The 24,270-nt window shown below is 45.4% G+C and overlaps 1 protein-coding gene and 1 pseudogene across 1 annotated transcript in view; one reads left to right on the top strand and one right to left on the bottom strand.

The window, feature by feature from the left end:
* Positions 1–24,270, top strand: part of ice2 (interactor of little elongator complex ELL subunit 2) — a 101,403-nt gene that overhangs the window by 60,055 nt on the left and 17,078 nt on the right. The window contains exons 12-13 of the mRNA XM_067973301.1: positions 6,053–6,137; positions 11,241–11,291. Coding sequence (XP_067829402.1) covers positions 6,053–6,137; positions 11,241–11,291 — 136 coding nt within the window. The remainder of the gene's footprint in view (positions 1–6,052; positions 6,138–11,240; positions 11,292–24,270) is intronic.
* Positions 4,787–4,901, bottom strand: LOC137304855 (small nucleolar RNA U3; annotated as a pseudogene).

Genomic DNA, 24,270 nt, shown 5'->3' with positions numbered 1-24,270 from the left:
GCCAGTTGGGGGAGTTATGGGAGGATTGCTGGTGTAGCTGAACCACATGATGAGTCCGCACTCATCAAAAAGGGAAGATGGGGCGGGTGGGAATTATCCCCGCAGTGAATGGGAGGCTAACCCAGCCTTCGTATTTCACAGATTTCAACAATTTACCACTTACTGTAGCTTCTTATTAATATTTGCCATTTTTTGTTTACTTGAAACATAATTTGATCGTTATTTGTGATCACCAGATTCTCTCTCAGTTTGATGTGTAATGCAGATTGCTATTTATTCCAGTTTGATGCATGAATCTAAAGGGAGTCCGGAGGCAATATGTGGAGCAGTGCCTCAGTATCGAGCTTCTAACACTGACTCCTTTTTATCATCACAGAAAAATGAGTTTCAAAATTAGCATTTTCTACTTTGGAGAGACAACATTTCACTGTTGGCTAAAATGAACTGGATAATAAATATTTACATAGCAACTGCTTATGTAAATTTAATAAGAAAGAAAGACTTCTTTAAACACGAGAGAGGATTTTTTTATCGTTGTTAATGGTTGTGAATATAAACCAGACTCATGTTTGCATTTCCAGGCGGGGTGGGACCGGGCGGCTGATCATCTCTACACAAGATTGGTGATTTAGTTCACTTGTTTTTGGGATGGAAGCAATGCTGAGAGATTCACATCAATAACATGGACCCTGGTTGGGAATCGGCAGTCCCCTGGGGCAAGGGCGGGGAGCGACAGTACCCTAGGGCACTAATCCCATTTTAAGATTACCAAAATCTCCATAGTGGTTTTCGTAATGGGGCGATAGAGCTGGGCTCCTTCAGCATGCATGTGGAAGCTGACCCCATGTCTGTGGATGATGTCGCCAAGGGGTAACCTGTAGAGGAGGGGCCGAGGATGGATTCTTGGGGGGACTCCAGACGTAACGATGCGGGAGTGGATACCATTGCTGGAGCTACTTTATCTGTGATCGGATAGGTGAGAGTGGAACCAATGGAGAAGAGGCATTGGAGGAGGATGGTGTGTTGAAGGCTGCAGACGGGTCCATGAGGTAGGAATATATCACTGTCAGGGAGGAATATATCACGGCCGGGGGGGGAATATATCACGGTCAGGGGGGAATGTATCACGGCCGGGGGGGGAATGTATCACGGTCAGGGGAGGAATGTATCACGGCCGGGGGGGAGGAATGTATCACGGCCGGGGGGGGAATGTATCACGGTCAGGGGGGAATGTATCACGGTCAGGGGGGAATGTATCACGGTCAGGGGGGAATGTATCACGGCCGGGGGGGGAATGTATCACGGCCGGGGGGGAATGTATCACGGTCAGGGGGGAATGTATCACGGCCGGGGGGGGGAATGTATCACGGCCGGGGGGGGAATGTATCACGGCCGGGGGGGGAATGTATCACGGCCGGGGGGGAATGTATCACGGTCGGGGGGGAATGTATCACGGCCGGGGGGGGAATGTATCACGGCCGGGGGGGAATGTATCACGGCCGGGGGGGGGGGAATGTATCACGGCCGGGGGGGGGGGAATGTATCACGGCCGGGGGGGGGGGAATGTATCACGGCCGGGGGGGGGGGAATGTATCACGGCCGGGGGGGGGGGAATGTATCACGGCCGGGGGGGGGGAATGTATCACGGCCGGGGGGGGGGAATGTATCACGGCCGGGGGGGAATGTATCACGGCCGGGGGGGGAATTTATCACGGTCAGGGAGGCTGCCATTTGTGACTTTGATTAGGACCATTTCATTGCTGTGGCAGGGGTGGAAACCTGATTGGAGGGATGGGCACGGATTTGGGAGGCAGCAACACGTTCAGGCACTTTAGAGGGGAATTGGAGATGGGGGCGGTAGTTTGCAAGGACAGAGAGGTCAAGGTGAGATGGCAGTTTTGAAAAGAAGGGGGACAATATCGGTGGAGAGAGAACCATTGGCTCGGGGGCCAGGAAGGGAAGTTGGGTGGTCAGCAGTTTAGTGGAAAAAGGTCAAGGGACCAGGGGTTGGTTAAAGAGGCCGGAAGTCCATGAAGGTGCCAGTGGAAGTGTGTGCAGTTTTGGGTGCCCCGTTATGGGATGGATGTTATCGCCATGGAAAGCGTACAGCAAAGATTCACTAGCAAATTCCCAAGAATGAGACGTTATAGATCTGAAACAATGCTTGGGAAAGGGAGGGAAATGGGATTAGAGTAGGAAGCTTCAACTGAAGAGCTATAACTGACATGGGGCAATGGGATCCTTCTGTGCTATAATTTTGAATGTTTCGAAGCCATTCTCCCGCACAGTAAATCTGCAGTGCCTCCACCTGATTATTTCACAGCAGTTGTAATAATGGAAGGACTTCCATTTTGTTTTCATGTTGGTGTCATCACTCAGTGTTCAGTTTTAAAATATCAGTTTGTAACAGTGAGTTTAAACCCACTCTCCACTCCAGCATTTCATCACATGATCTGGAGCAGTGTTGTCCAATAGAAGTCGCTAATTAGCTACGGTGACACCATTTTAGCCGCACGCATTCATTTTAGTAGAAAACGCCTTACCCACAATACACGTAAATGTACCCAGGAAGTAAAGCAGCCGCAACAATCGAAAACAATCACTCCAATCTCACTGTTTTACCAACAAACGCACAAAAAGGCTAAAGTTCACATGCATTCGCCGTGCGAATGAGTGTTGAGATCACGTGACCAACAGGAACTATTAATCATTTTTATTTACTAATCAGAAATGGAATTAGCCACATCTGGATTCGTAATTGGCCACATGTGGCTAATGTATTGGACAACCCCGATCTAGCGCATAAATCTAATCCACTACAATACTGAGGGAGTGCTGCGTTGTTGGAGGTGCTATCCTTACGGTGAGAATTTAAACCGAGGCGCCCTCTCTGTGGTTCAAGTGGATGTACACAATCCCTTGGCACTGTTTGAAGAACAGCAGGACTTATTCTGGTTTCCTGGCCAATGTTCCTCCCTCAATCAACACCACCAAATCAGATTTACCTTGTTGTTTGTGGCATATTGCTGTGTTTGTTTACATAGCAACAGTCACTGCACTTTATTGTATGTGAGGTACTTTGGATGTTTGTAAGAGCTGTGATAAATATAAATACAAATCTTACAAATTGTATGAAAATTTCATTTTCATGTTTTGGGATTTTTTTGACCATTTTTTCACAAAGGATTTAGAAAAAATTACTTTCAAATGTTGGGTTTTTAAAGCAAAGTGTATTCGCACAATTTATTGGTGGGGGGGAGCACCTGGAAAAAAGGTTGTTAATATGCTAATGGAACTTGTTTTCCCCAAAGACTGTGAACAATTAGTTAGCCTGTCTCAGTCTTTGATAAACACTTCACACCCTTTGTGTTGGGAAGTCTCTGATCCATTCTAGCAGTGAAAACAGGGTGATAAAAGATAGAGACACAGGCGGGCAGACAATCAGGTCCAGCAAGGGCTTGAAGTCAGGTTTTAAACAAAGATTTGGCTAGACTCGGGGGAGAATGCAGATGCGTAGTTAGGAATTATTGTGTTTAAGCCAAAGTAGATGGCCCACTGATGTGGGGAAGCATAGTTTGCTTATTATTTTGTTTTATCACGTGAAGACCACCTGTATTGTTTCAGCTAAGTGAATCTGATCATAACTTGCTTTTGGGTTCACTCGCTGTGAAATAAAGCATCTTAACGATTCGTATCGTGCTGCATCTCAGTCCGTCTGCAGAGATTGAATAGGCAGATGTGTAAAAGGCAGGAATATCCAGTTCTGATCACAAGTTTGTTGCACCCCCGTGTTACACTATTGTATCATTAGATACTGGGCACCCATAAATTATCACAGCTCAGACTGCATACGGGAGTGACTGCTGTAACCGAGAGACTATCTAAGGCAAGACCCTAAATTTGTAGCTGTTATCTTTACAAGGTTAGCACATAAGAAATAGGAGCAGGAGTAGGCCATTCGGCCCCTCGAGCCTGTTCCGCCATTCAGTAAGATCATGGCTGATTTTCAGCCTCAACTCCACTTTCCTGCTCGATCCCCATATCCCTTGATTCCCCTATTGTCCAAAAATCTATCGATCTCAGTCTTGAATATACTCAACGACTCAACATCCACAGTCCTCTGGGGTAGAGAATTCCAAAGATTCACAACCCTCTGAGTGAAGAAATTTCTCCTCATCTCAGTGTTAAATGGCCGACCCCTTATCCTGAGACTCTCCAACCAGAGAAAACAACCTCTCAACATCTAACCTGTCAGAAACCCTCTCAGAATCTTATACATTTCAATGAGATCACCTCTCATTCTTCTGAACTCCAGACACTATAGGCCCATTCTACTCAATCTCTCCTCATAGGACAACCCTCTCATCCCAGAAATTAATCTGGTGAACCTTTTGTTGCATCACCTCTAAGGCAAGTTTATCCTTAGACCAAAACTGTCCACAGTACTCCAGGTGTGGTCTCACCAAAGCCCTGTAAAATTGTAGTGAGACTTCCTTACTCTTGTACTCCAACCCCCTTGCAATATAGGCCAACATGCCACTTGCTTTCCTAATTGCTTGCTGCACCTGCATGTTAACTTTCTCTATTTCATGTACGAGGGCACCCAAATCCCTCTGAACACCAACATTTAATAGTTTGTCACCATTTAAACAATATTCTGTTTTTCTATTCTTCCTACCAAAGTGAATAACCTCACATTTCCCCACATTATGCTCCATTTGCCACCTACTTGCCCACTCACTTAACCTGTCCATATCCCTTTATAGCCTCCTTGTGTCCCCCTCACAGCTTACTGTCCCACCTAGCTTTTTATCATCAGCAAACTTAACGTGAGACCCGACACTTTAGAACAAATTTCTCAAGTTAAAAACTATAGAAATTATCCCGAAGAGTATAGTCTCTATCTGTAATGGATTTTTTTTTAGATTAATCTTAATTTTAGCCCTTGGTATTCTGCCAGTGAGTTACTTCACCAGGGTGTGACTAGGCTGCCACAGCTGCTGACCAGATAATGGTTTCCTCTTTTGACGCGAGAAAATCTCATCATCGTGTCTATCTGCGTACTGCTTTGTGTAGCTGAGAAACTGGCCTTTAGAATCAGTTTAAGTCAGGTCACTGTTTAAGATGTGGGTCCCATTTCCAAAATGGACAGTGGATCCTGAAAAATACAGAATAGATAATCAAGTGTTTAAATTTTTTTTCAAATAGAAATATTCTCATCTCTTTCTCCCTCTCATCTCTTAGTCTCCAGTATTGGTGTTAATATTGTGGTTGGTGTATATATTACAGTGATCGTGTTAATATTAGTTTGTATATATTAATATTTCAGTGTTAAAGCCAATCCTGCCATCTGAATAGTGAAATATCAGGTTTGTTGCAGATTCAGGTCAGTTTTGCCTAATCGGTAGCATTGTCATCTCCGAGTCAGAAGATTGTGGGTTCAAACCCAACTCCAGGACTTAAACACACAATCTAGACGTCCTTTAGTTCAGTGTTGTGGGAGTACTGCACTTTCAGGTGAGATTTAAACCAAGTACCAACCTGCCTGCTAAAGTGGATGTAACAGATTCTGTGGCATTACTTGAAGAGCAGCAAGGAATTCTCGGTGTCCTGGCCAACATTTATCCTGAACCAACATCACCAAAAAACAGACACTCTGGTCATTCATTCGGTTCCTGTTTGTAGGCCCTGGCTGTGTGTGAAATGATTGCTGTGTTTACCTACATAACAGCAAAATCCATTGGCTGTGAAACACTTTGGATCATCCTGAGGATGTGACGGGTGCTATGTAAATGCAGGAGTTACACTTTAGAACACATTCCTCAGGTTAAAAACTATATTCCCTGGAACTACAGCAATATTAACGGTTAAAGTATAGATTCAATTCTGGTTTTAGCAACTACATTTTGATGAGCTGAAATGGAAAGAGTTCTAGGTTCTATTCTAGGAAACACTGTAAAACACTAAGGAAACTAGTCTGTGCCAGTTGATATCCTCTTGCATTATTTCTGATATTTTGTCAGGTGTTTATTCCATCCTTTTTTATTTGCAGGTCACATTGATGTCTTTACCTCAAAGCTAATTTTGATCGATCAGTTTCCGGCAACATCAATAGCAGAAAGATTTGGAGCCTTCAAGTAAGTGAATGGAGGTTGTTCGAGATGCTTCAAGTGTTAGTTGCTGCCTCCCGAATCCACGCTCTTCTCTCCTGCCGCAGTCTGTTTGAATCCCTCAAGTCAGGTTTCAGCCCCACCCTCAGCATGAAAACAATCCGAACCGAAGTTACAAATGGCATTCTCTGTGACTGCCGCAGGACGTTTTGCTACATTAAAGGCGCTATATAAATGCACATTGTTGTCCCCTTTGGCCTCTTTGTAGCCTTTAATAAAGTGGAACAGACCATCCTCCATCAATGCCACTCCTCTGTTGTCCAGCTCCACAGGACTCTTGTTTCCACACTTACCAATCCCATTAGGAACAGGAGGAGGCCATTTAGCCCCTCAAGCCTGCTCCGCCATTCAATCAGATCATGATTGATCTGTACCGTAATTCCATTTTTCTGTCTTTACTCCGTATCCCTCGATATCCTCACCCAACAAAAATTAATCGATCTCAGACTGAAAAGCATTCACAGCCTTTTGGGAGAAAGAGTTCCAGATTTCCACTACCCTTTGCGTGAAAAAGTGCTTCCTAATTTCCGTCCAGGAACTTAGTAATTAATATCAGTAGAGAAATAGTACTGGAGAAACTAATGGGACTAAAAGCTGATGAATCCCCTGGACCTGATGACCTACATCCAAGGGTTCGAAAAGAGGTGGCTGCAGAGATAGTGGATGCATTGGTTATGATCTTAGATTCCAGAACGGTCCCAGTGGATTGGAGGGTAGCAAATGTAACCCCGCTATTCAAGAAAGGAGGGAGAGAGAAAACGGGGAACTACAGGCCAGTTAGCCTGACATTAGTCGTCGGGAAAATGCTGGAATCCATTATTAAGGACGTGGTAACAGGGCACTTAGAAAATCATAATATGATTAGGCAGAGTCAACATGGATTTATGAAAGGGAAATCGTGTTTGACATTTATTAGAGTTTTTTGAGAATGTAACAGGCAGGGTAGATAAAGGGGAACCAGTGAATGTAGTATATTTGGATTTTCAAAAGGCATTCGATAAGGTGCCACATAAAAGGTTATTACACAAGGTAAGGGCTCATGGGGTTGGGGGTAATATATTAGCATGGATAGAGGATTGGTTAACGGACAGAAAACAGAGTAGGAATAAAAGCTGCATTAGGAAGAATAGAAAAACAGAATATTTTTTAAATGGTGAGAAACTATTAAATGTTGGTGTTCCGAGAGATTTGGGTGTCCTCGTACAAGAAACACAAAATGTTAGCATGCAGGTACAGCAGGCAATTAGGAAAGCAAATGGCATGTTGGCCTTAATTGCAAGGGGGTTGGAGTACAAGAGTAAGGAAGTCTTAATACAATTGTACAGGGCATTGGTGAGACCTCACAGTACAGTTTTGGTCTCCTTATCTAAGGAAGGATATACTTACCTTAGAGGCGGTGCAACAAAGGTTCACTAAATTAATTCCTGGGATGAGAGGGTTGTCCTATGAGGAGAGGTTGAGTAGAATGGGCCTATACTCTCGAGTTTAGAAGAATGAGAGGTGATCTCATTGAAACATTCAAGATTCTGAGGGGGCTTGACATGGTAGGTGCTGAGAGATTGTTTCCCCTGGCTGGAGAGTCTAGAACTAGGGGGCATAGTCCAAGGATAAGGGGTCGGCCATTTAAGACTGAGATGAGGCGAAATTTCTTCACTCAGAGGGTTGTGAATCTTTGGAATTCTCTACCCCAGAGGGCTGTGGATGCTGAGTCATTGAATATATTCAAGGCTGAGATGGATAGATTTTTGAACTCTAGGGGAATCAAGGGATATGGGAATCGGGCGGGAAAGTGGAGTTGAGGTTGAAGATCAGCCATGATCTTATCGAATGGCGGAGCAGGCTCGAGGGGCCATGCGGCCTACTCCTGCTCCTATTTCTTATGTTCCAGAATGGCTTGGCTCTAATTTTAAGATTAAGTCCCCTTGTTCCCGATTCCCTCATCAGAGGAAATAATTCCCCTGTACCGACCCTATTGAATCCTTTTATCATTTTAAACACCTCGATCGTATCATCCCTCAATATTCTATACTTAAGGAAATACAAGTCAAGTTTATGCAACCTGTCCTCATAATTTAACCCTCAAAGGCCCGGTATCACTCTGGTGAATCTGGAAGCCAGAACATCTCTCACCACCTCCTGCCCCTGCACCTTTGCACTGCCCCAACGATCCATCCTGTACACCCTGCTCTTCCTCATCTACATGCTGCCCCTTGTGACATTTGTCAGAGACCCTGGACCAGCTTCTACACAGACTATGATCATACCCAGCTCTATCTCTTGACTCCTCCACTCCCTCTTTGCTGTCAGAATGCTGGTCCAACATTCAATCTTGGATTTGCCACAATTTCTTCCAGCTAAACGTTGAGAAAATCAAAACGATCATCTTTGCCCCCAGCCACCAACTTCGTACTTTGCCATCAACTCCATCTCCTGCCCTGACCACTATCTTAGTTCAATGTTCAATGCTGAGCTATGTTTTTGACCTCATCCTCTCTAGCAAAGTCTGCTGATTTCCACCTCTGCAACATCGCCCGTCTCAGTCCCTGCCTTAGCCCACTCCCTGCTGCTGAAACCCTCATCCATGTCTTTGTCATCTTCAGACTCGATTATTCCACTGCTCTCCTAGCTGACCTCCCATCCTCCACCCACAGTAAACTTTGGCTCATCTAAAATGCTGCTGCCCGTATCCTATCCCCAGTCCCACTCACCTTGTTCTCCTACATTGGCTCCCAGTCCCCCAATAATTCAAATTTAAAATTCTCTTTAAATTTGCCTCCTCCCCTCACCTGACCATTGGTGGCCCCACACTCTGAAACTCCCTCCCTAAACCATCAGGCCCTCTAATCTCATTTTGTGGTTTAGTATTCATTTTCTTTCTGCTTCTGTGAATTTTTGTCTGATTTCGCTTTTGTGAAGTGCCTTGGGGCGTTTCTACGTTAAAGACACTTTATAAATGCAAGTTGTTGAGATGCATAAAAGGGCAGAATCAGAGGAATAAAAAATTTGGGTGGGAGGAGGTTGCAGAGATAGGGAAGGGCGAGCCAAGGAGGGATTTAAACACAAGAATTTTCCGAGTTAAAAAGTGGTATAGAAATGAGGTTATTATTTCTTGGCCTGTTTAATCTGCCGATTTGTTTGTGATTCTACACTATTTGGTACCAAATACTACAGAGAGCCTCAGCTACTGTACACTATAGTCCTTTGTAGTAAATATATTGAGCCAAGGGGAGAAATGCATGTATCCCCATATAATCCAGTTTATTTAGAACTTTTCATGTTTAAAGATTTGACTTCAAAAAGTTACTAGCAGGCCACTGAAATAAATTTGAGACAATCAGGGGAGGGGAACCCGTAAAACTGACTTTTTGGAATGATATGTACCTACGATGTAGAGGGAGCTCCTGTGGACTTGAGAGGCAAAGACAGTTTAACAGGTTTAGCACTTGGGCTGATCGGTGTGTAATGAAGTTGAATGTGGAGAAATGCATCGATGGGGCGGAACGTGCAGGAGGCTGAAAGAGCCTGGAGATGTTAGTTAACCCATCACTCAGTCTAGGTACAGTCATGTGGTGGTTATGTTACTGGACTAGTAATCCAGAGAATGTTGGTTCAAATCCCACCACAGCAGTTTGAGAATTTGAATTCCGTTTTAAAAGACCATAAAGCTGTCTGATTGTCAGACTGTCCTTTAGGGAAGGAAACCTGCCGTCCTTACCCGGTCTGGCCTTTATGTGACCCTCTGAAGTGGCCTAGCAAGTCACTTGGTTGCATCAGACCACTACAAAGCATTTAACTTGTTATTTCTAATACTTGGGTGTGCTTAGTGACTGTTTATGCAGATGCACATGTCTGTTAGTAATTAATTGTATTGCTGTGGCTGACATTTTTCCTTACATACTTCATACAGTGTGAGAAGAGGAGGTACTTGTTCCCCCAGTGTGTAGGTGCAAGGGGAGACGTTCTGAGGACAGTGATTTATTGAAACAACCTGCCCTTGGAACCTGGTCTCTCGTGTATGTTTAAACATCGTTTACACCAGGAGTTCTGTCGGAGATTCCCCATTGAATTTCCAGGAACCTATTTTTAAATTAAGAATCGTGAAGAAAACACAAACGATGGGCAAAAATATTCCATTTTTGTTGCAGCAACCTTTGAAAGTTATGCAAGATAGTAAATAGAATAGAAAAGGTAAACGCAAAGCATAGCTTCAAGTCAAATTGCGTCAGTGGGACAGAGAGTTCATTTGGGCTAGTTCATACTAGTGAGGAAAACTTGACTGATGTCAGGAATTTCTCCTTCAAGCAAAGAGTGATGCAGGTTAGAGTAGCAGAGATAAAAACCTTGGAGTCATTTTAAGAGACCCTCAAACATTGTGTGGGGAACTGCAGGTTTTCTGGATGGATGGCCTTGTCTACTTATATTCTGAGCCTGCTGGTGTAAGGGCCTTAGTTATCAATGATGTTGGTTCGTTCCTGAGTTTGTGACGGATTCTCTGCCGACAATAAGAGTGAGTGCTAGTAACTCCTTCAAACACGAGACTGTCCCCTCCCTCTTGGTGTCGAAAAACATTCGCAGTTTAATAAATGTACAGAATAAAAGGATGTTACTCATAATTCTTTAACTGCTTTTCAAAATGCTGTTGTAAGGGTATAATATAGGAACGAGGCCACTAAACTCTGTCGGAGAAGGACGCTAACCTGTAACACACTCACAAGCACGTACACAAACTCCTTCTATACATATCATTCAATTTGCCTTTGTAACTGCTACCATATGCTGTGATTGTACTTTCCAAATTTGATCAGCATAGATCTTTTTCTCTGTTGATCTTATTTAGCGATGCCCCTTCATTTTGTGCTTTATTTGTCTTGGTGCTTCGTCTATGCAGACGGTGCAACTTTACTTTTTACGTAGTGTTGACAAGGGGGGCAGTGTTGTTCTGCGCTTCGACTTCCTCTGACTGAATCGCATTACTGATGAGACAAATGTGTCCACATTATATTTGTTTTCAATTTCCTATTTCCATTCTAGCTGTGGCTCTGACAGTATTCATTCTCCTTGTATTCGCAGGCCTGTGAATTCATTGAATATCCTTCACCATATACTGAAAAAGGTTTCAAGGTGAGTACTGTGTTTGTTATATGCACCTTTTCGAGTGATTTGTTGATGGATAGCTTTTTACACCCTGGATGTTTAAACAGTGATCAACAGAACAACTGATTTGTTCCGCTACCGTTTGATACACTTGTTTTATTCCACTCATAACGAGACATAGTCATAGACACGGTGTGCGGATATTACACAGTGTGCTGAGAGTTCGGTACGTGTGGGAGTTGGGGGAAGGAGGTGCTGCTTTGCCTTGCTTTTCCTGCAGAGCGGTAGTGGACCTGAGAGCGGTGAGCGGCGGGAGAGAGCGAGACCAGAGCGGGGATAAAAACAGCGCGGAGAGAGCGAGACCAGAGCGGAGATATAAACAGCGCGGAGAGAGCGAGACCAGAGCGGAGATATAAACAGCGCGGAGAGAGTGAGACCAGAGCTTACTCTGAGAGCGAGACTCTGAGACCAGCGGCAGTTCGGGGTGACGTCACCAGTCAGAAAGTGACGCGGCACAGGGGAGGCAGCTGATTGGTGAGTAGGTTCAGGTGAGTATTTCTACCATTTTACTGTAAGTAAAGTAATAAGAAAGGGAAGATCTGCAGGTTTTATAGCAGATAGTGTTTTTTTTTTTAGTGAACCTAGGTCCCTAGTATAGTTAACATTTTCTAATTTCAACGTAATTTAAAAGGGGTAACTCAGCTAAGGCAAGTCATGGCAGCAGACCTCGCACCCGTGATATGCTCCTCCTGCAAGATGTGGGAAGTCATGGACACTACCAGTGTCCCTGCCGACCATGTGTGCGGGAAGTGTGTCCACCTGCAGCTACTGACCGATCGTATCTCGGAGCTGGAGCTGCGGGTGGACTCACTGTGGAGCATCCACGATGCAGAGAAACTCGTGGATAGCACGTTTAGCGAGTTGGTCACACCGCAGGTAAAGGGTATACAGGCAGGAAGTGAATGGGTGACCACCAGGAAGAGTAAGAGATGCAGGCAGGTAGTGCAGGGGTCCCCTGTGTCCATCCCCCTCTCAAACAGATATGCCACTTTGGATGCTGTTGGGGGGGATGACTTATCAGGGGAAGGCAGCAGCAGCCAACTTCCTGGCACCACGGGTAGCTCTGCTGCACAGGCTGGGAGGAAAAAGAGTGAAAGAGCTATAGTGATAGGGGACTCAATTGTAAGGGGAATAGACAGGCGTTTCTGCGGCCGCAACCGAGACTCCAGGATGGTGTGTTGCCTCCCTGGTGCAAGGATCAAGGATGTCTCGGAGCGGCTACAGAACATTTTGGAGGGGGAGGGCGAACAGCCAGCTGTCGTGGTGCACATAGGCACCAACGATATAGGTAAAAAAGGGGATGAGGTCCTAAAAGCAGAATATAGGGAGTTAGGAGGTAAATTAAAAAATAGGACCTCAAAGGTAGTAATCTCAGGATTGCTGCCAGTGCCACGTGCTAGTCAGAGTAGAAATAGGAGGATATTTCAAATGAATACGTGGCTAGAGGAATGGTGCAAGGGGGAGGGATTCAAATTCCTGGGACACTGGAAACGGTTCTGGGGGAGGTGGGACCAGTACAAACCGGACGGTCTGCACCTGGGCAGGGCCGGGACCGCTGTCCTAGGAGGAGTGTTTGCTAGTGCTGTTGGGGAGGGTTTAAACTAAAGTGGCAGGGGGTTGGGAACCTGAGCAGGGAGAGAGAGGAAAGCGTAACAGGAAGGGACAGAAGGTATGGAGTAATAGGTAAAGTGTTAAAAAAGGAAAAAGCAGGAACTAAGCGTCACAAAACAGATTTGAAAGTTCTTTATCTGAATGCACGTAGCATTCGTAATAAAATGGACGAGTTAACGGCACAAATAACTACGTATGGGTATGATCTTGTGGCCATTACAGAAACATGGCTGCAGGGTGACAACGACTGGGAATTAAATATGCCAGGGTATTTAACAATCAGGAAGGACAGGCAGGAAGGAAGGGGAGGTGGGGTGGCTATGTTAATAAAGGAAGGAATCACTGTAATACAGAGAAATGATATTGGGACAAAGCATCAAGATAATGAAACAGTTTGGGTGGAGATAAGGAATAATAAGGGAAAAAAAACATTAGTGGGCGTAGTATATAGGCCTCCTAATAGTTGCAACTCTGCTGGAAGAAGTATTAATCAGGAGATAGTCGGGGCATGTAATAAGGGAACAGCCATAATTATGGGGGATTTTAATTATCATATTAACTGGACAAATCAAATTGGGCAGAGCAGCCTTGAGGACGAGTTCATTGAGTGCATCAGGGATGGATTTCTTGAGCAGTATGTAACTGATCCTACAAGGGGGCAGGCAACCTTGGACCTGGTCCTGTGTAATGAGTCAGGATTAATTAATAATGTCCTAGTTAAGGATCCCCTTGGAACGAGCGACCACAACATGGTTGAATTCCATATCCAATTAGAGGGTGAGAAGGTTGATTCTCAAACAAGCGTACTGAGCTTGAATAAAGGAGACTATGATGGTATGAGAGCGGAATTGATTAAAGTGGACTGGGAAAATAGATTAAAGGGTAAGACGGTACATGAGCAGTGGTGTTCATTTAGGGAGTTATTTTACAACTTTCAAAATAAATATATTCCACTGAGGAAAAAAGGGTGTAAAAGAAATGACAGCCACCCGTGGCTAAGTAAAGAAATCAAGGATAGTATCCGACTAAAAACAAGGACATATAAGGTAGCCAAACTTAGTGGGAGGATAGAAGATTGGGAATTCTTCAAAAGACAGCAAAAAGTAACTAAAGGATTGATTAAGAAAGGGAAGTTAGATTATGAAAAGAAATTAGCAAAAAATATAAAAACAGATAGCAAGAGTTTCTATAGTTATATAAAAAGAAAAAGGGTGGCTAAGGCAAACATAGGTCCCTTAGAGGATGAGACCGGGAAATTAATGGTGGGAAACATGGAGATGGCAAAAATGCTGAACAAATATTTTGTTTCAGTCTTTACAGTAGAGGACACTAAGAATATCCCAACACTGGACAAACAGGGGACTCTCGGGGGGGAGGAGCTAAATACGATTAAAATCACTCAAGAGATGGTACTCAGTAAAATAATGGGACTCAAGGCGGATAAATCCCCTGGACCTGATGGCTTCCATCCTAGGGTCTTGAGGGAAGTGGCAGTAGGGATTGTGGATGCTTTGGTGATAGTTTTCCAAAATTCCCTGGACTCAGGAGAGGTCCCGGCAGATTGGAAAACTGCTAATGTAACACCGTTATTTAAAAAGGGTAGTAGGCAGAAGGCTGGAAATTATAGGCCAGTTAGCTTAACATCTGTGGTGGGTAAAATTTTGGAGTCTATTATTAAGGAGACAGTAACGGAACATTTAGATAAGCATAATTTAATAGGACAAAGTCAGCATGGCTTTATGAAGGGGAAGTCATGTCTGACAAATTTGCTTGAGTTCTTCGAGGATATAACGTATAGGGTGGATAAAGGGGAACCAGTGGACGTAGTGTATTTAGACTTCCAGAAGGCATTCGACAAGGTGCCACATAAAAGATTATTACTTAAGATAAAAAATCACGGGATTGGGGGTAATATTCTGGCATGGGTGGAGGATTGGTTATCGAACAGGAAGCAGAGAGTTGGGATAAATGGTTCATTTTCGGACTGGCAACCAGTAACCAGTGGTGTTCCACAGGGGTCGGTGCTGGGTCCCCAACTCTTTACAATCTATATTAACGATTTGGAGGAGGGGACCGAGTGCAACATATCAAAATTTGCAGATGATACAAAGATGGGAGGGAAAGTAGAGAGTGAGGAGGACATAAAAAACCTGCAAGGGGATATAGACAGGCTGGGTGAGTGGGCGGAGATTTGGCAGATGCAATATAATATTGGAAAATGTGAGGTTATGCACTTTGGCAGGAAAAATCAGAGAGCAAGTTATTTTCTTAATGGCGAGAGACTGGAAAGTACTGCAGTACAAAGGGATCTGGGGGTCCTAGTGCAAGAAAATCAAAAAGTTGGTATGCAGGTGCAGCAGGTGATCAAGAAAGCCAACGGAATGTTGGCTTTTATTGCTAGGGGGATAGAATATAAAAACAAGGAGGTATTGCTGCAGTTATATAAGGTATTGGTGAGACCGCACCTGGAATACTGCATACAGTTTTGGTCTCCATACTTAAGAAAAGACATACTTGCTCTCGAGGCAGTACAAAGAAGGTTCACTCGGTTAATCCCGGGGATGAGGGGGCGGACATATGAGGAGAGGTTGAGTAGATTGGGACTCTACTCATTGGAGTTCAGAAGAATGAGAGGCGATCTTATTGAAACATATAAGATTGTGAAGGGTCTTGATCGGGTGGATGCAGTAAGGATGTTCCCAAAGATGGGTGAAACTAGAACTAGGGGGCATAATCTTAGAATAAGGGGCTGCTCTTTCAAAACTGAGATGAGGAGAAACTTCTTCACTCAGAGGGTGGTAGGTCTGTGGAATTTGCTGCCCCAGGAAGCTGTGGAAGCTACATCATTAGATAAATTTAAAACAGAAATAGACAGTTTCCTAGAAGTAAAGGGAATTAGGGGTTATGGGGAGCGGGCAGGAAATTGGACATGAAGCTGAGTTCGGATCGGTCAATGCCCTGTGGGTGGCGGAGAGGGCCCAGGGGCTATGTGGCCGGGTCCTGCTCCGACTTCTTGTGTTCTTTAGATTTGTGGTTGGGATCAGATCAGCCATGATCTTATTGAATGGCGGAGCAGGCTCGAGGGGCCGATTGGCCTACTCCTGCTCCAATTTCTTATGTTCTTATGTTCTTAGTACTTTGATCTTACTTTGCTAGCTTATGAAAGCGACCAGAGGCAGGAATATCATCAAAGTACACAGGTACTTCATCGCTTAACTCAACTGTTGTCCAGCGATTGCGAGTCGTCTTTACATTGTCAGTTATAGAAAATAGGAGCAAGAGTAGGCCATTCGGCCCTTCGGGCCTGCTCCGCTATTCAAAATGATCATGGCTGATCGTCTAACTCAGTACCCTGTTCCCGCTTTTTCCCCATATCCCTTGATCCCTTTAGCATTAAGAAATATATCTATCTCCTTCTTGAATACATCTAATGACTTCTCCTCCACTGCCTTCTGTGGTAGAGAATTCCACAGGTTCACCACCCTCTGAGTGAAGAAATTTCTCCTTCTCGGTTCTAAATGGCATACCCGTATCCTGAGACTGTGACTCCTGGTCCTGGACTCCCCAGCCATCGGGAACATCCTCCCTGCATCCTTATTTTATCCTTAAAGATGTCTTTGCTCATTTTACTGCAGTATGAGGATATGAAGGATGTCAAGGCCTTGGAGAGGATGCAGAGGAGATTTACTAGAATGGTACCAGGGGTGAGGGACCTCAGTTATGTGGAGAGGCTGGGATTGTTCTCCTTAAACAGAGAAGGTTGGGGGGAGATTTAATAGAGGTGTTCAAAATTATGAGGGTTTTTTGTAGAGTAAATAGGGAGAAACTGTTTCCACAGGCAGGAGGGTCGGTAACCAGAGGTCACAGATTTAAGGTGATTGGCAAAAGCACCAGAGGCGAGATGAGAATTTTTTTTACGCAGCGAGTTGTTATGATCTGGAATTCACTGCCTGAAAGGGTGGTGGAAGCAGATTCAATAATAACTTTCAAAATTGAATTGGCTAAATACTTGAAGGGGAAAAATTTGCAGGGCTATGGGGAAAGGGCAAAGGAGTGGGACTAATTGGATAACTCTTTCAAAGAGCCGGTACAGGCACGATGGGCCGAATGGCGGCCTCCTATGCTGTTTTATTTTATGATTCTATAAATATTGTTGCAGTAACATCTTACAGTGATGATTAAACGTACTCATATTGTACGGAGCATGCAGAGCTAACAGGAGGAGAGCAGGTAGATAAATTTCCAGTGAGGAACAATGAACCATATTTGAAAACAATGAACCAAGGATGAATAGTGATGATAATCTGCCAATTAAAGAAAGGGACAGTATTAATCGTCATTTAGAAAGGCACGGGTTAATAAAGGACAGTCAGCATGGATTTGTTACGGGAAAGTCGGGTCTGACAAACTTGATTGAATTTTTTTTGGGGAGGTAACAAGGAGGGTCGATGAGGGTAACGAGTTTGATGCAGTGTACATAGACTTTAGCAAGGCTTTTGACAAGGTCCCACATGGCAGACTGGTCAGAAAAGTAAAAGCCCATGGGATCTAGCTGAAAGTGGCAAGTTGGATCCAAAATTAGCTCAGTGGCAGGAAGCAAAGGGTAATGGTCGGCGGGTGTTTTTGCAACTGGAAGGCTGTTTCCAGTGGGGCCCCACAAGGCTCAGTACGAGGCCCCTTGCTTTTTGTGGTATATATTAATGATTTGGACTTGAATGTGGGGGGCTTGATCAAGAAGTTTGCAGATTTACCAAATCACTCCCAACTGCTTTGTGAAATTTCATACTTAAAACTCTGGTTTAAAAAAAAATCCCAGACTCCCAAGTAATAAAAATACAGTTTGATTTATTCAGTCGCTTTGAATCAGTGGCCCTGATCATACATTGTGTGTTACCTGCTATAACACCGTGTTGTTCTAAGACTATTTATCCTCCTTCTCACTATGAACAACATCATGGGAGTGCGAGCTCTGGTTTGTGTGTGTTATGTGCATATAATATATATAAACAGTGTTTGTATGGGAATATTTTTGGTGATAATGACAGCAAAAAGCCTATTTCTGAATATGTAAAGCCATCCCAGTGTTCACAATTAGCATTCAGATCATCAGGCTCATTCACAATGAACATGTGCACAGCATCTAGCCCAATATATGAAGTTCATGAATCTATTACTCATCAATTAGTAGGAACATTGGAACCTGCGGGCGGCAGAGAGGAATTTTCCAGAGTTTTTTTCCCTCATTGGCCCTGGGGATTTTCCTCTGGTTTCTTATCTCCATGGGGATTACGGGGTTGGGGGAAGGGGAGTCAGGACAGCACAGGGAGGTATAGTTGGGCACGGGAGCCGATCTTTTCTGGGACGTTGTTGGGTGGGGTCACTGTAAGCAAGTGATGATGTGCTTCCATTTTCTATGTGACCGTGTCTGACCTCTCCCTGTGCAGGGGTATGTTGTGACGTTTGCAAGGGGATATTTGTGGATCTCGAGTCTTCCAGCAGTTCTTGGCATAGTGCATTCATCATGTCACATCTGTCCCACAGGTGCTGAATCCACATGTTTGCGATGGGGAAGCAGGGATTTGCTTTAGTGGAGGATCCATCTTCTTGCCACTAGTGGTGAGAGTTTCACTCGTATGAGCCCCTCAGCCTTGTGCCCCAAGGGAAAGGCCCAGCAGATGGACGAATAGGTTTGAAGTAACCTTGGTGCTGGCCATAGTCTTTGTGGTATCCAGAATCGCTCCCAGAAAGGTTGAACATGTGGGCGGGTCCAAGGGAGGTGCAGGAGTGTGCCAGGCTGGTCAAAATCTGTGAATCTTAGAAGGGATGTTGCATCCGGTGTTTTGAGTTGGTCCTCGCACCTTATTGCCGGTGATGGTTGAGATTTTGTTCCCAAGTTTGATCTTTTGTTGTTTGGTGGCTTAGGTCTCGCTCCCAGGCTCACTTTCGGCTTGTTGTGGAGGTGCTGGCAATGTACAAGGCTGAGGTTGTGGACCTGGGGGATGGCTATCGTTGGGGCATTGCCAACTCCCGGTGGATGTGATGTGTGCGATAGGTATATGAAGAGGCTGTGTGGCCTTAGATTCTAATTGATTGCTAGCTGCTGGACAGACAGGATCTTCTCCTTGTGGAGAAACTGATCCAGTCTGGTGACATCCTTCTCAAGCCAGGCTTAGAATTCAGTTGTGGGGAGCTGCCCTTGGAGATGTTTGTTGTGCCAGATTGGGGAAAGGGCTGACGGACTTGATGGGATCTTCACTAGAATTCAGATCTCTTTTCAGATTGCTAATGTTCGTTCGACCTTGAGATGCATTTAAGGGGAAGAGAGGTAAGTGCACGAGGGAGAAAGGCATGGAAGGAAATGCTGATAGGGTGAGATGAAGTAAGGTGGGAGGAGGCTCGTGTGGAGCATGAACACTGAATGGCCTGTGTCTGTGCTGTAAAATGTTATGTGATTCTATGCTTCATGTTGGAGTGTCTAAAGGGCAGGTTAGACAGAGGACTAGGTGGGAAACTTCAGCCTCATTACAGTCGCCACTTGCATTTATATGGCACCTTTAAAGTAGAAAAACATCCCAAGGCATTCACAGAGGCATAATCAGGCAAAAATGGATGCAAAAGAGGAGATATTAGGAGGGGATCCCTGGTCAAAGAGGCGGGTTTTAGGGAGGGAGGGAGGGAGTTTAGCAGGGGAATTCTAGAGTGGCCGCCAATGGAGGAGTTAAGGGAGGCCAGAGTCGGAGGAACGGAGAGTTCTTGGGGGTGGGGGGGGTGGGGCTTGTAGGTGCCTGAGGAGGTTGGAGATGGGGAGTGCGAGGCCATGACTGGGTCTAAACATGAAGAGAATTTTAAATTGGAGGTGGAGGGAGACCAGGAGCCAGTGTGGTTCAACAAGGACAGGGGTGATGGGTGAACGGGACTAGGTGCTGACTTGGATACGGGCAGCAGAGTTTTGACTGAGCTGGTTTATGGAGGGTGGAGGATGGGATGCCAAGAGAGCATTGGAATAGTTGAGTCTGGGAAAGCAATCAGTGGAGAGGGAACGGAGTTTGTGGCGAGGGTTTTGATCTTCCCAATGTTTAACTGGAAGAAATTGCGGCTCATCCAGAACGGATATGAGACAAGCAGCCTGACAGCACAGAGGCAGTGGAGGGGTCGAGAGACGTGGTGTAGAGATAGAGCTGGGTGTCGTCAACCTACATGTGGAAGCTGATCCCATGTCTTCAGGTGTGTCACCAAAGGGCAGCAAGTAGCTAATAAAGGGGAGGGGACCAAGACCAGGAGTAATCAAGGACTGTCAGCGTGGATTTGTTAAGGGAAGGTTGTGTCTGACTAACTTGATGGAATTTTTTGAGAAGGTAACAAGGAGGGTCGATAAGCGTAGTGCATTTGATGTAGTCTACATGGATTTTAGCAAGGCTTTTGACAAAGTTCCACATGGCAGACTGGTCAAAAAAGTACATGCGCATGGGATCCAAGGGAGAGTGGCAAGTTGGATCCAAAATTGGCTCAGTGGCAGGAAGCAAAGGGAAATGGTCGACGGGTGTTTTTGTGACTGGAAGGCTGTTTCCAGTGGGGTTCCGCAGGGCTCAGTACTCGGTCCCTTGCTTTTTTGTGATATATATTAATGATTTGGACTTAAATGTAGGGGGCATGATTAAGAAGTTTGCAGATGATACAAAAATCGGCCGTGCGGTTGATAGTGAGGAGGAAAGCTGTAGACTGCAGGAAGATATCAATGGACTGGTCAGGTGGGCAGAAAAGTGGCAAATGGAATTCAATCCAGAGAAGTGTGAGGTAATGCATTTGGGGAGGGCAAACAAGGCAAGAGAGTACACAATAAATGGGAGGATACTGAAGGGTGTAGAGGAAGTGAGGGACCTTGGAGTGCATGTCCACAGATCCCTGAAGGTAGCAGGACACGTAGATAAGGTGGTTAAGAAGGCATATGGAATACCTTCCTTTATTAGCTGAGGCATAGAATATAAGAGCAGGGAGGTTATGCTAGAACTGTATAAAACACTGGTTAGGCCACAGCTTGACTACTGTGTACAGTTCTGGTCACCACATTACAGGAAGGATGTAATTGCACTAGAGAGGGTGCAGAGGTGATTTCCGAGGATGTTTCCAGGACTGGAGAATTTTAGCTGTGAGGAAAGATTGGACAGGCTGGGGTTGTTCTCTTTGGAACAGAGGTGGCTGAGGGATGATTTAATTGAGGTGTACAAAATTATGAGGGGCCTCGATAGAGTGGATAGGAAGGACCTATTTCCCTTAGCAGAGAGGTCAATAACCAGGGGGCATAGATAAAGTAATTGGTAGAAGGATTAGAGGGGAGCTGAGGAAAAATTTTTTCACCCAGAGGGTGGTGGGGGTCTGGAACTCACTGACTGAAAGGGTGGTAGAGGCAGAAACCCTCAACTCATTTAAAAAGAGAACCCTGGATGTGCACCTGAAGTGCCGTTAATCTACAGTGCTGTGGACCAAGAGCTGGAAAGTGGGACTAGGCTGGGTGGCTCATTTTCGGCCGGTGAGGACATGATGGGCTGAATGGCCGCCTCCTGTGCCGTAAATTTTCTATGATCCTTGTGGGACTGGCAAGATAATGGTGTAGGGGCAGGAAGAGAAACCATTGCTGGAGATGCTCTGGCCATGATTGGATAGGTAAGAGTGGAACCAAGCTAGGACAGTCTCCCTGAGTTGGACAGTGGAGGAGAGGCGTTGTGGTCGAGTGTCAAAAGCTACAGAGAGGTCGATGAGGAAAAAGGACCGTTTCAGTACTTTGGCAGGGGCGGAAACCTGATCGGGGAGATAGAAACATGGAGTTGCGGGATAGATGGGCACAGCTTTGGGAGATGACAACATGTTCAAGGACTTTGGAGAGGGAATGAGGATTGGAAATGAGCTGCTAGTTTGGACGGGGGAACGAGCGGGAGATTTTTGAGGGAGCCAATGACAGCAGATTTGAAAGGGAGCGAGACAGTACCTGAGGAGAGGGAACCATTTACAACGTCAGTTAGCATGGGGGCCAGGAAGGGATGTTGCAGATCAAGGGAGGTGGAGGTAGGTTTCTTGGACAAGAATCTGGAGAAGGATACATGTTCGGGGAGGATTGGCTTGTTGGACACGGGGAAGCAGCAGAGGCAGCTGAACAAATGGTCTCAATCTTAGTGACGAAGAAGTCCTTGAGCTCCTCGCACTTGAATGTGGGGTGAGGGTGGACAGGGCAGAGCAAAGGGGTTTAAGGAGATGGTGTAGTGGAGGAAAGAAGCTGGGGGTTATCTTTGCTCTCTAGGATGGTCCTGGAATAATGGGCGGTTATGGCAGAGGAGAATGCGGCCCGATAGTGCTTGAAGTGGTGCAGCCAAATCTGGTGATGGATGGCAAAACCGGTTACGCTCAAGTCCGCGACCCTTGGACTTGAGGGAGAAGTTGGGGAGCGTGCCAGGGAGTACAACCAGGATAGGAGAATGTAAAGATTTTACTGGGGAATAGGACATCCGAGGAGGGGGAGCGGTTGAGCAGATCGACAGCTGCAGTGGTATCTTGGTGAACAGAGGGCCGAAGGCTCGACAGTTGGACCTGACTTGGGGGAAGAGGTTTTTCCCGGAACGGACACAGAAGGAAGTGGCGTTGGAAGGAGGATGTGGGCGGTGGGGATACGGGGAAGTGGTCAGAGATGGCCTTATCTCAGAACAAGACCATGGGAGTAGAGAGGCCATGTGAGATGGCAAGAACGAGGCAGTGGCCGTGAATATGGGTAGGGAAGTTTATATGGAGGACAGGAGGGCAGTGAACTCAGAGGAGAGCGAGCAAGATGAGTTGAGTTGGAGATTGTAGCTACCGAGGATGAGGAGTCGCTCAGTGCAGAGTCTGAGGGAGGAAAGGAGGGAGGATATCTCCAGGAGAAACTCAGGTTGGGGAGGCAGTACAGACGAGAATTTTAGAGAGGTGAGAGGAGTGTAGCAAGGTAAAGTGCTTGAAGGAGGGGACGGTGCCAGTGCCAGAGTGGTAGGGGGATAGACCAAGGTGTGATTTGGTGATGATGGTCACACCATTACCACCATGGTTTGGACGGGGCAAGTGGGGGTGGGAAGTATAGCCACACAGGGAGGCTTCAGTAAGGGGCAAGCTGTCGTCACCCCTGAGACCATGTTTCCGTCAAAGTCAGGATGCTTCCTATGAACTGAAGCATGACGTGTCTGATAACATAGTGTGCCAAGCTGAACAACAAACACCATTATACTGCTGGATATTTCTTGCACTCGTCTGCCCTCTCCGACTGATACACATCTTCACAAGTTGGAGAGCAAGTTGATAAGACTGTTAAAAAAGCAAATTGAATTCTAATTTAAATATAAAAGCAAAGCTGTAATGTTAAACCAGTGCAAACCATTGTTTAGGCTGCAGTTAAAACAATCTGTCAGTTTTGCAGGCTGGCTGAGTTTTGTTTGCTTATAGAAGTAGTTTCCGATTGCGTTGCTAAATTTTGTGAGCAGGAGTTTGTGATTAGCTGGGGCTAATTCCTGCCTCTGGTCTGGGTCCATCCTTGCAGGTTTCTCAGTGTTGCCTGGGTTGTTTGCAGGCGGGTGTCTGGAGTGGGGAGGGGGTGGGGGAGGAGAGAGAGCAGGTCTGCTGTTGAGGTCTAGTGATGGTTTGCTGAGCGAATCCTAGCTTGGAGTGGGTAGTGTGGTTGAACTGGGAATTGGGGATCTGCCATGTCTGATCCTGCTGTCAGGGCTGGATCTTGCTGGCAAGTTGTCTTCTCTCTCGACCTGTGAAACGACTTCTTTTGTCCAGCGGTGAATCTGCCGGTGGGATTTTGAGTTGACCAGTTTGTATTTGAAGTGCTCCGAGCCGGGTCCACAATGGAGTGAGAGGGAGCATTCTCTTCAGGAAATAAAACCTGAGGGAGTCCAATTTGCTGAGTGTTTGCCTGCCGCATACTTGGTCTGTGTAGTCATACCATGCATTGCTCTCCTGGTCAAGCGCCAAGTTGTATATGGGGGAGGAGATGTAGAACCATTTCACAATTTGGCATCTGGTCCCAGATGTTACTTCCAGTTGTTAGCTGGGGCCATGAACTCACAGAAGGTCCAAAATGCCTGTTTAATATAAAGAATGGCCTGCTTTTCTGCCAGTCAGATTAAAATATTTGAAGGGACTTTGTCATCAAACTAATGGTGAATTCTGGAGTCCCTTCCAGCTCATGTTAAGATCTTGCTTTTGTGGGCAATTTTAGAAGCAAAATCAAATACTTCCAGCTTGTGTTTGTGACTTTGCTAAAGTCCTCTTAAATGACACGTCGTAAAATTCATCACTTGGTATAGTATTAAGT

This window comes from Heptranchias perlo, chromosome 38 (genome assembly GCF_035084215.1).
Source record: "Heptranchias perlo isolate sHepPer1 chromosome 38, sHepPer1.hap1, whole genome shotgun sequence".
NCBI classification, from domain to species: Eukaryota; Metazoa; Chordata; class Chondrichthyes; order Hexanchiformes; family Hexanchidae; genus Heptranchias; species Heptranchias perlo.
The sequence above is the reverse complement of the archived record's forward strand: the minus strand, read 5'-3'. Positions and strand labels throughout refer to the sequence as shown.